The 12,206-nt window shown below is 41.7% G+C and overlaps 1 protein-coding gene across 2 annotated transcripts in view; it reads left to right on the top strand.

Annotated features, from left to right (window-relative positions):
• Window positions 1-11,294, top strand: part of ANKRD29 (ankyrin repeat domain 29) — a 44,535-nt gene extending 33,241 nt beyond the window's left edge. The window contains exons 7-10 of one of the 2 annotated variants that reach the window (XM_018566744.1): window positions 2,869-2,967; window positions 4,897-4,992; window positions 8,379-8,477; window positions 11,139-11,294. In XM_018566744.1, the coding sequence (XP_018422246.1) occupies window positions 2,869-2,967; window positions 4,897-4,992; window positions 8,379-8,477; window positions 11,139-11,225 (381 nt within the window). In that variant the 3' untranslated portion in view covers window positions 11,226-11,294. The remainder of the gene's footprint in view (window positions 1-2,868; window positions 2,968-4,896; window positions 4,993-8,378; window positions 8,478-11,138) is intronic. The other variant, XM_018566745.1, reaches the window with a different exon arrangement.
• The last annotated feature ends 912 nt before the right edge of the window (window positions 11,295-12,206 follow it).

Below are 12,206 nucleotides of genomic sequence, written 5' to 3'. Positions count from 1 at the left end.
ATACTAGACCACATGCCCTCCACAGTGGGAGGATACCTTGTAAGGGGGGAGCAGGAACCTTGTCCCCACATCCTGATCCCCAAGAGGGATGTCAAGGTCTTCAGGGGACTTATCAGAATCTAGAAGCCCTGTTTAGATTAAGGGGCCCACAGATATTCACCCTCCCAGGTGAATGAGCAAGGGGTACATAGTACCCCTTGTTACTCATTCACACAAAAATTTAAATAGCATAAACACACCCACACCCTTAAAAAAAACTTGTATTAGAAAAACAAATATGACAAATGGCAGATCCGGAAATGACAGATCCCCCAGGGATCTGCTGGATGATGTCCTTGACCAAGTATTTTTTGGGCTCTATGCAATTTTTCCAATATTATATTGTGTGGCAGAGGAGGTGGGATTGTTATTCTGGTTACAGCAAAGCAAACATATTTGGTTACAAGTGGTTCTGAGTATGGCAATAAATCACGATCATAGAGAAGTCCACATGAAACTTGCATGTCCTGTGCAGAAAAAAAAGAGGATGTTTAGTGTGCGATTGGGTAACAACACCAAATTCAGGACACATGATAGATAACCATATTTAACACTAAATTCAGGACACATGATAGATAAGCATAGACTAACAATCTTTGAGGATGAAAATATTTCAAAGTGCATCATGCCATCTAGTGGAATCAAAATTTATCACATCAACATTGAAGGGTGATTTCAAATAATTTACACATCTAAGACACCTTTATATAGTGTGTATATTTAATATTTCATCTCCAAATATATTTGCAATTCTGTTCAGTCTTTTGTGTAATACACACACATCTGCCACAATGAATAGCTCAGAAGATAACACCGCTATTCACCATTGCAATTGTCAGTGTCACTAAACTCCCCATGAAATATACTATTTAAGTCCTCCCCCTGTAAAATGCCTATACAACTACCCCTCCTGTTCCAGGGCATAAGATCAAGTCAAACTGACAGTGTTATGTAATGCAGTAGTGCTTCATTAGTGTACAGTGTGTGGAAGAAGGTATCTTTATTTTTACACTTTACTGTGTCAATGGCCTTTAGTTGACCCAGCTCTCCCATGCAACTTTGCAGACACAGATCACTTTTTATAGTACAGTAAACTACCAGTTATCCGGCACCAACACGGATCGGTAGGTGCCAGATAACTGTAGTTTCTGGTTTCTTGAGAATTATTAGTAACTCTCAAGAAACCACCCATTTAAACCCACCCACTGAGCAGAGGAGCGGACCTGAGAAAGTTCTCTCTCAGGTCCGCTCCTCTGCTCAGTGGGCTGGTACAATAGCCAGCGTGCTATTGGCTATTGCAATTTTAAATCAAAGGGCATAGAACAGTTCAATGGGAAGGGTTGTTGCAACCAGCGCTGGGCTAAGGCAGGCATCTTGGGCACTTAAAGTAGTATTAAACTCTTAAACTTTTTTTCAATAATGAATCCAGATTAAACAAATATACATGGCACAGCAAAAGTATTTCTTTACATTTTCATCCAAGCATTTACAGTCATCATGTGACCGAACAGCTGGCTCCAACTCTCTCAACTCGGCTTCCCTGAACTTCCTGTACAGTACAAGATCACAAGGGACAGCACAGTCTACAGCAGCTGTCCATCTACTAGCTTGGAGAAGGGAGGAGTGGGGAGGGGAGTGAATTGCCTTGCTGTGTCTGTTTGTGGATCCACATGCACAAAGTCCAATGAAAGCGCCAAACAAAATGTTCAAAAGTCCAAATTTCTTTCTTATCAGTACTACTTCACAACAGGTTAACACAAAAAAAAGCCAATGTGTTTTGGGGGCCCCAAAAAAGTCCCCTCCCTACTTCAGGGCTGCAAAATAGGCATACAAATAAATGAAGAAACATAGAATGCATATCACATCATGTATATATGTTAGGGATGCACCGATACCGATATTATATTTCGGTAATCGCCAATACTGAGTACTAATACCTGTACTTCCGCTAGCATGGTGCTGGTTTCCCGGGCAATCAAGAAGCCATGCGGCGTGTCATTACCTGCCGCCCGGCTTCTTAATTCCGGGGAATCCTGCTCCATGCTGTTTAGCCGGCTCAATGTTGATTGGCAAGGAAGTGGGTTTCCCAGCCAATCAGCATCGAGCCAGCTTCCTGGCCACTCACGTTGTAAGATTATTTTATTCCAATCCCCTCCTCTGTTGTTCCTATGTACTCTTTCGAGCATACTAAATTTTAAGGTGTTAAATGAGCCACTATGTTCAAGAATAAACTGTCTGGCTACTGGTGACAATAAATGATGTGACCTAATGTCGCAAATGTGGTCAGAAATTCGTCTTTTCGTGTTTTATAAGAAACTCAGCAGGTAGGTCGTTCCAAATAGGAGAACTAACCGCAGTTCTTCTGTGGATTTAGGCTGTCTCAGTTGCTTCTGTCTCTTCATGTAAGCCCTGACAGAATCACACATGATGAGATCAGGACTCCATGGTGGCCATATCATCTCTTCCAACACTCCTTTTTCTTCTTTTCGCTAAAGATAATTCTTGGGCTGTATGTTTGGGGTCATTGTCCTTTTGCCAAATACATTTTGGACTGTTCAGACGCCTCTCTAATGGTGTTGCATTATGGATAAGTATCTGACTGTACTTTGTAGACTGTTCAATGTTCAATAAAAATGATTAATTGTGCTATTTTTTAAAGCATAGCACATTACAGCATTTTCTCACAACTGCGTAAGTTGTTTGCATAGTTCTGCATTTATTCAAAATTTAGAATGAACTAAGATGTATGGTTACAAAGTCCAACAAAAACGGTTACATGTAAATCTGTTGTCTTTCATGGTGTGGCTTTAGTAATTCTTTCTGTGCCAGGATGGAACCACTGCTCTCTGGATAGCAGCACAGCTGGGGTTCAGTGACGTGGTCAGGGTGCTTCTTCTAAGAGGAGCTGACCGAGATGTTTCACGTATTGTAAGTAATATTATATTTCTTTTGTTAGTACATCAGTTTATCACTATGCTCAGAAATATGAAAATGTATTTAAAAAATGTGAAATGCACTCACCCCTAGTTAGAGCCGACGTGTGACACTGCAGCTATCACATGTCGGCTCGATTCATGCTCAGTTCACGATCTTTTCACTACAGAAAGTGGTGACTGTCTCCCTGCATGGATTGCTGACTGGAGGGACGGATGGGAGAGGGGGTGGTCACAGCTGGCTCTGCCTCTATATGGCTGCTATATGCTGAGTTTTGGGTCACAGACTGTCCTCCTGTGACCCAAAAGAGAACTAATGCCAATAAAATTACTTTATTAGTAAAGTGGGTCAGTTTTTTGTTGATGTCTGCATCCTTGTTTAGAAGTTTTTTTTTTTATTCTTGTTATATCACTGCTAGAGGAAATAATGGGAAACAGACAGCAGGGAAAAACCTTGGTTGGAGTTCTTTAAGCCAAACTGCAATACAAAATGAATTAAAAAAGTAATCTAATAAGTGGCTCTTCATAAACCTAAATGTTGCTCTGTAAACAGCTTTTTAACCGCTTGCCATTCACCCATTGTATATAAATGGACAGACAGCTCACTCTTGAATGTGGGTCAATGTAAATAAACACCTTTTTTTTCCTGCTCACTCGTGCACAAGTAGGACATGGTAAATATTTTTTACAGCCAGCAATGGCTGTTACATGGAAGCATTCAGGCGGCTATAGAGCCGCCCGATCGCTTGTACGGTCTGTGGGAGAGTGTGCCCCCTGCTCTGCTCTCCCCCGTACGGGCCTGGGACCGGCACAGTGGCTCTGTGTACTTTGATCAGAGGGAGATCAGCACAAATCCATCGGCTGTTCCCCTTTGATCACTGAAAGCAGAACTGATGTTAATTACACCACTTTCAGTGTGTTATTTCACTGGCTGCTGTAGCTGGATAAGAAGCTGATGAAGCAGATCTCTGCTTCATCTGCTTCTTTGGTGGTCCATAAGTGACTTTATGGGTCTAATAGACCTCTGATGTCTCCATAAATAGGGCCTGGCAATGTATCTGTGCTATCACATAGAAGATTTGTTAGCCCTCTATGTGATAGCAATAAAGTTAAGTGTAAAAACTGTTTGTTCCCGCCTCCCCCTGTACACGCACATACAAACGCAAACACACTTCAGGTGCACCTATGTGTGAAAACGACGATTGCGCCACACATGTTACATATCATTGCGAGCATCAGAGTGCGAACAATAATTCAAAGGCCATCAATCATTCTTAACACTAAATTAAATGAGCAGTTTAAGTTAAATGAGCCTTTAAAGGGTCGCCTATGGGCATGGGTATGAGCATGGGTATGGTAGTTTTTTTGCATTTTCACAGGCGCATGTAATTTTAATGAGCTATGTGTGGAGGAGGCAGGGAGAAAGAAGGAGACCCTCACTTGCTTGTCACTGGTGAGGCTTTCCCTGCTGTGTAACCTGTTAGAAGCTGTCTGAATGAAGAAAAAGTTGTCAGCTTCAGACTTGAAGCTGACAGCTTTTTCCTCCATAATACTAGACATACCTGACCGCATGTCCCTGGTTTTAACACCCTGGTCTTCAAATGGTTAAAAAACATTTGCAACAACATAAATCATTGCTGAAGTTTGAAGAATGTCAGACCATTTTACAAATTGTGATAAACTGATGGCACATTCATTAAAATGTTTTTAAACTGTTTTTACACTTACAATTATTTTATCTGCCAATAACTGATGGCACATTTATTAAACTGTTTTTACACTTATGATTATCTTATCTGCCAATATACTGTCAAGGGTTGCTTCCTGGAAAATGTATTGTGGTCAGCATGTTAGCACAGTGTTACTCATGATAGAGTATATCATACATCAAAATAACTCTAATGTTTCACAACATTGTTTCAAGGATGGCACCTCTGCTTTGTTTAAAGCTGCCGCTAAGGGTTTCAGTGATGTTATAGAAGAATTGCTGAAGTTTTCTCCCATACTTGGTGTTCTGAAGGTAAGACACATTCTGTCTGTCAGCTCCAAACCCTTGCAATCCATGCTATTTATTTATTGCAATTCTTTTTGCAACCGATAATGATTTCTTATGGAGTAGTTTACACTATTATGATCACAGACTCACTTTGTGGAGTTCATGTTAAAAAACCGAAGCACACGGAAGGGAAGCCATTGCTCTATTTTTAAGTTATCAGGTTTCAGCTTTAATGTTCCTAAATAAATTGAATCTGTTGTTTTAAGCAAAAGCTCTGCTTTTGGTCCTCTTTTCCTAAAGGTGCTTTAATGGTGAGATCATCAAAGATTTCATGTTTGTATGACCATCTTGACCATTGCAATCATTACTGGGCCAAGTATTCTTGGAGGATGGAGTGGTCAGCCAGGTTGAATTTTCCTATTCGGTCATATTGTTTTCCTAGCAGAGACAGATGGTGCCCCAGTGCTGCCTGCTCCCTTCTCCTTAGACAGATTCACAGAAAGAAAGATTGTTCAGCGACTGGATCATGCATGCATGGCGGGCTACAGTCTGAGGTCTATAAGCATCTTTACTTTAGTTTTTGTAACACAGTCTTTCTGTAATGGCGCCACACTTTGAACAAAGCATTGTCACATTGTTAATATATACCACAATCAGTAGGGCCGTCTTTAATAAGGATTGGACCCTGGGCAAACATTTTCTTGGGCCCCACACTCCAATCCACCCCGACCCCCTAACCAACCCTAATATCTTTTGCGTGCTCAAGGGCAGGGCCGGTGCAAGAATTATTGTGTACACAGGTGTAGGTGCATATTTCTGCTGTCAGTGCTGAAAGGCAAGGCCAGTGGTAGGAGTTTTGCAGCACAGGACCTGCTTTGGGCCCAACAACAATGATTGGGCCCTGGGCAGCTGCCCCTTTTGCCCTGCGTTAAAGACAGCCCTGACAATCAGTGAATTTGCCACAATCTATTTAGTAGCTCTTTGCACAAGGTGCCTTCTATTACTTTGTAGTGACTGTACTTAGGCAGGACTATTACTTTCAAAGTTGATAACTGTTGGTAGTTTCTTTTCTGAGGTAGGCACAGGTGGAAGGGGGCTGGCTAAAAGGTAATACAAGTTTAAAATGACTAACAGGTTTTCAATGAGTGACCAAACTGAGAAGGCTGAGGATATTAAGAATCAAGCCAAGATACCTTGCACAGCAGAACTGTCTGTATGTTGACTATAAACTTGGTTAGATGTGAATAGCATTTGGCTGCAGGAGTTGGCTCCACCAAATACTTGGACAATTCATCAGCAAATTAGGTTGAATATTACCTAATTTTGACAACAGCCTATCTTTATGAACTGCTACATGTGTATGACTGAGTTCCTATCTAGTAAAATGATGATCTAAATCAGTTACTTTCTGTCTGGAAAAACACACCTTCCACCTGCTTTAAACATTTTCTGATGCCCTTTCTGGCAGTTTTAACTCTGAATCTCCTGCCCCCTGTCAGATTCATCCCATTATTTCCAAGCAACATTTCATCACTTCCGTTTCCACTGAACTCTCTGAACTATTATTACCTGTCCAACCCACCTTTCCCCCTGGACTTTTGTTTGTTCCCCTTCCATTACGTCTTCAAGTGCTATAGCGGCTCTGCAATTCCAAGCATGCTGGACACCCCAGGATTCAAGCAGATACTTGAGATTGCTTTCCGGGATCTATGGTGGCCATCTCTTCATTCTGACACATAACACTTTGTTGATACTTATGAGACCTGTGCTCATAGTAAGACTAAATAATCTAAACCTGCCAGCTTTGTTTGCTCATTACCTATATCCAGCCCATAGATCCATGTTGCTATGGAATTTATTGTACATCTACCCAAGTCCCAGGGGTTTCCAACCATGGATAGATTCAGCAAAATTACCTATTTTATTTGTCTTGCCTGTAAGGACCTGTCTGTGCTCAAGCACATATTCAGGCTCAGATGAATACCCATCAATGTAGTCTCGATCCATGGCATGCAGTTTGTGGCGCTATTTGGGAGAACTCTCTGTAACCAACTATGCCTACAGCTATCCTTCTACTGGGCCTATCACCCAGAGACCAGCAGGGTGGATGGAAAGGACTAATCAGACTATGGCAAAAATTCTTCACTGTCAGCTGATAATCAGGCTGATTGGCGTGATCTACTACCATGGGTGATATTTGCATTTAACAACTGCCCTAATGCTTCTACTGAGTGCTTTCCATTCTTATGTGTATATGTTGTCCATCCCTGCAAGTGCTTGTTTCATCTCCCTCCTTCTAATGTTCCTAATGCCAATTCCACATGACTACAGTTTCTATAGACCTATGGACCACTGTCCACTACATCCTTGATCAGGCAATACATTCCCAAAAGTCCCAAACCAACAAGAGGCAGTCTAAAGATCCAGACTTCCAAGTCGTGGGCAGGGCCTGATTATCCACTAAAAACCTCTTCATGTAGGTCCCAATTAAGAAGCTCAGACCCAAAGTTATCAGCCCATATGAAATTCTCATGAAGATTAATCTGGTGGCATTATAACTCAAATTACCATCCAAAATGCAAAGAAATACCAAAGACATCACCCCAGCAAACCCAATCTTGTGTTTGTGTATGGGGTAATATCAGGAAAAACACCTGCTTCAAACATCTGCACAGACAACCCTATTTCAAATAAGCTTCCTTGCTTCTAGGCAAGACCTCTAACAGGTAAACTCACAGAGGGGCTCATCTGATTGGCCCACTGGCTTTCTCCAACTTTTTAAAGGTGCCTTCACCCTACTTCCTTGCTCACTATGGAGTTAGGAAGGTTTTTTTAGTTGTTTTGGTTCTTACCTAGCTTTCTGACTTCAGCTTCCTTTTACCTGCTTGTGTACCAACCTCGGATTGCTTGATCACTCTCTGCCTCCTGACTTGGATTATTACTTCTCTGTGTATGATGTGGCCTGCTTCCAATCCTGCTCTATTTGTACCAACTTGGTGCTGCTTACCTGACCGGTTATGACCTCGACCTGCACATCTCTCTAATTGCCTCTCCGTGGTGTATAATGACCTCTGTTTGACTGATGCCTGCAACCACTCCTTCACACTGCCTGCTGCTGCTGTTGTGTGCACTATCCAGCATCTGACCCTGTGTGAGTATTTCCTCCGCTGCTTCTGTCATTTGCTGCAATGTTAGTATCAGGAAACTGTCTCTCTGCCCAACTGCCAGCTTATGGCATGTGCTGCTCTGTATTAATTTGTTTACTGACTGCAGTGACTGTATGTGTTATTTGTAGTGGCTGATACTGGCCTAATATACTTTCTATATCTTCTGAATAACTTCCTTTCTTGGCATTGTGGTATACACACACAGCTTTGGTAATAAATACACTCTACTTTGTCTTTAATTAGAATGGGTCCACAGCTCTTCATGCTGCAGTACTCGGTGGGAACATCAAGTCAGTGGCCCTTCTCCTAGAAGCAGGAGCCAGTCCTGCAATTAGAAATAAGGTAAGTTGACACATTGCACATAGTATATTGTAGCCTCCCATGTTATGATAAAATAAATTAGATGTGGTCTGATTATTGTAGAATCAACACTATCTTTCGGAAACACACATCTCTAGATAGATTATCTTTAAAAGTAATATTTAAAGGATAACTAAAGGCAAAACTTCTTTTTAGATTTAGAGTGGTAAGGGTTTAGATTAACTTTAAGGTTTTTATTGCTGTCGGTGTCACCATTAGGGAGATTTGCTCTCTCTAATTGTCCTGATTAATAATGACATTGAGAGTAAATCCAAAATTTTGAGTTGCCACCAGAACAGGCATAGAGGGGAAATCTTCAAATGGGGACACTTGTTCGCATGCAGCTGTTTAACAGGGGACTTTGCTTAAATTGGTATGATATCCTCTCACTTCCTGGTGAGTCTACAGGACAGGAAGCGAAGGGAAATATCTGTATCGAGATGCAAAAAAGATGCACAGTGTTTTTTAACCTCCCCTAGTCTATCCCCCCCAAAAAAGGGTTGCCTTTAGATATACTTTTAAAGTATATGTGAACTGTGCATTTCCCCATAATGTAGGCTATAGTGCAGGCATACAAAATTAATACTCTGTAGGTTTTATAATTGAAAAAAAGCAATGATATACCTTTTCCACTTGCTATTATCAGTAATTCAGTTTCTGGAGACCAGGGCTGTGGGATGGGAGAAGCTGTTTAAATGTTCCAGTGACATCAGTAAGGCCAGCCATACACAGCTCAAATTTCAGCCCATTCCTGCTAAACTGGCCAAAGTCGAGCAGTAGGTGGTCTTGTCTGCACCACCCGGCACAACAAACTTCAGTTTCAAAATTGACTGAGCTGGCTGGAAAATTGCCGGCTGAAAAGTGACAGCATCTAACCAGATGCACTCATTGTTCTGTAATTCAGTCTGTCAGTGGGCTGAACAAGAGAAATCTAACATGTATGGCTAGCTTAAAGTGTATTTCCACTTTTGCAGCCAAATTGTGATAACACCTATGTTATATTTGTACATTTTCCTATTCGCATAGCATAACTTAAAAATGTCCCTGTTTTCTCATATGACTAGGTTTCTCTAAACTAAATTTTCCTCTGAAATGCAAGGGGTAGAGGAGGTTACCATAAATTACCTTGTCTGTACTGTGGCGGCAGATATCATTATCAGTTGTAACCTAGATTTGAACATTGTCTGTTCTAACAAAGGGTTAAAGACTTAGAAATATTGTATGTTAATTGTGGAAACTTACAGGGTTATTCACTAAAGGGTGAAGAGTTTGGAGAAGTCAGGAGAAGTGAACAATCTAGGACAGGGGTGCCCACAATTTTTGTGTTAAGATCTACTTTTCAAACGACGAGCTACATGAGATCTACCAACGAAAAAAAAAACTCCCTTGCTCTCTCTCTCCTCGCTCTCCTGGCTGTCTCTCCTTGCTCTTTCTCCTCGCTGTCTCTCCTTGCTATTTCTCCTGGCTGTCTCTCCTTGCTCTTTCTCCTGGCTCGCTCTCTCCTCGCTCTTCTGGCTGTCTCTCCTTGCTCTTTCTCCTGGCTGTCTCTCCTTGCTCTTTCTCCTGGATGTCTCTCCTTGCTCTCTCACCTGGATGTCTCTCCTTGCTCTCTCTCCTGGATGTCTCTCCTTGCTCTTTCTCCTGGCTGTCTCTCCTTGCTCTTTCTCCTGGCTGTCTCTCCTTGCTCTTTCTCCTGGCTGTCTCTCCTTGCTCATCCTCCTGACTGTTTTTCCTCGCTCTCTCTCCTGGCTCACCTTTCTGTATTTTGCAACAGGCTGTGTAAACTAATATTCTTTGATGTAATACATAGCACTTCAACCAGAAAGGTGTCAGGGAGCTGGGCTCAGCAGACTCAGGCTAATAGGTAATCATGTGTGCACAGCTAAATAAATATACCAAAATGGAATAAAGGGGCCACCATTCACACCCTTTGTGATCTACCAGCATCAGCTTTGAGAGCTACTGGTAGATCACGATCTGCCTCATAGGCACCCCTGATCTAGGACAACAAAGCTGATTTGGAAAAATTCTCCATGTTGTCCAAGATTGTTCACTTCTCCTGCCTTCTCCAAGGTCTTCACCCTCTTGTCAATAACCCTGTTAAGAGTGTCCCTAGTCTTTCTATGGGGACAGCCATATTTTTTTGTGACTTTGAAAATGTACAGAGAAAGATGCAGTCTGTCCAAAGGCCTGCTCAACAGACACATGTAAAAGGTAATAAATATTTCTAAAAATATATGTTTTGCTATGCTGTGTGAATAGGAAGTCATATAGTGGAGTTTTCCCAAATTTGACTGCAAATGTGGAAATACACTTTTGACTTGAATGCTTAATGGATAAAGCAGCTGTCAATCAACCAGCAGGGTTTTATACTGCAGAACCCTGTAAGAAAGCATGGCTGCCAGAATGATGACAAAGCTCCTGCAGCAATGGGAGCTGGTGGGTTAGCAATGTCAAGGAAGGAGAGCAGAAACTGTCTGGATCACAGGTATTTATTAAACACTTACAGATGCCAATATATATTTAAAAAAAAACTTAACACAACTATATTTATTAGGCAAAAATGGAGCTTATTAACACAATTTTAGAATTCGGGTTTACATATACTTTAACTCGTGTTTTTTTTAATTATTATTATTTCAGGCCAATGAATTACCAGCAGACCTCACAAAAAATGAACGTATAATACGTCTCTTGAAGACATCAGAAACAAAGTGCATTCGACCTTGATTTGTCACTTATTTAGATTTATTTAATCTCAGAAGTGTTTTGCCCTGTTATATTGCTGCAAGTCTAATTTCCAGCTGGCTCTATAGATTATGCTACCTGTACTATTTTTGGTTAACAAAATTGTACTGTACTTGACTGATTTTAAGATTAGGAAGTCACATGCTTTACCCCAAATGCCTTCACCAGCTGAGTCTTCTGACATTCGGTATCGAGCCACACCAGTGTTACTTTTTCTCTAATGTTGACCATATAGCGAAAGGTTTTTTTTTGTTGGCTGGTTGCTAAAATGTTGTAACAGGTGCACTCTTCTTTAACTCCTGTATTATGACTCTCATATTAAATTGGTTGTTAGTAATATCGGATGAGTAGGCCAATCAAAATCTTATTGTTTAAGGCCAGCTAAAAGCATACCTGTACCAGCATTGAGTACTTTCAACTTTCATCTGGACTTTGTAACACCTTGAGATGTCTACATGTATGGTCAGTTTTCTTCTAAAGTAACTTCCTGATCCTTAGACTCTGTATTAGGGAGAGTATTGAAGTCCACTTAAGAGATTGCCAAAAACTCATCTACATTTAGTTTTGCTAAGTGCAAGGCAGGGTGCTATTGAGATGCTTTACCAAGTGCAGTGTGCACAATGAAAACACTATAGGTTTCAATTACCCCTATAAGCAGCAGAGAGGGAGAGCACTTCTCACACATATTTATAAAATTGATGTCGAAGGGGTTTAGATGTCTTCTTAAATGGTTGTCTATGGCAGGGGCGGACTGGGCCAGGGGGCAGGGTGGCAATTGCCCCCCGGGCCTCTCTGATGCCACCGCAAACGGCCCCTTGACCCCCGGCCGCTGCCACCTGCACCCGGCCGCCCGCCCTCCACATCCGACGCGGCTCTGTGAAGAATGGTGCGGCCGCTGCTCCTCAAGGAGGTGCTCGGGAGGCTCCAGCAGGAGGCCCTCTAACATGCCGCGTCTACCTGGTA

The sequence above is a fragment of the Nanorana parkeri genome, unplaced genomic scaffold (assembly GCF_000935625.1).
Source record: "Nanorana parkeri isolate BGI_ZX_2015 unplaced genomic scaffold, ASM93562v1 scaffold971, whole genome shotgun sequence".
Classification (NCBI taxonomy): Eukaryota; Metazoa; Chordata; class Amphibia; order Anura; family Dicroglossidae; genus Nanorana; species Nanorana parkeri.
Note: the sequence above shows the minus strand (reverse complement) of the source record. Positions and strands in the feature narration are given on the sequence as shown.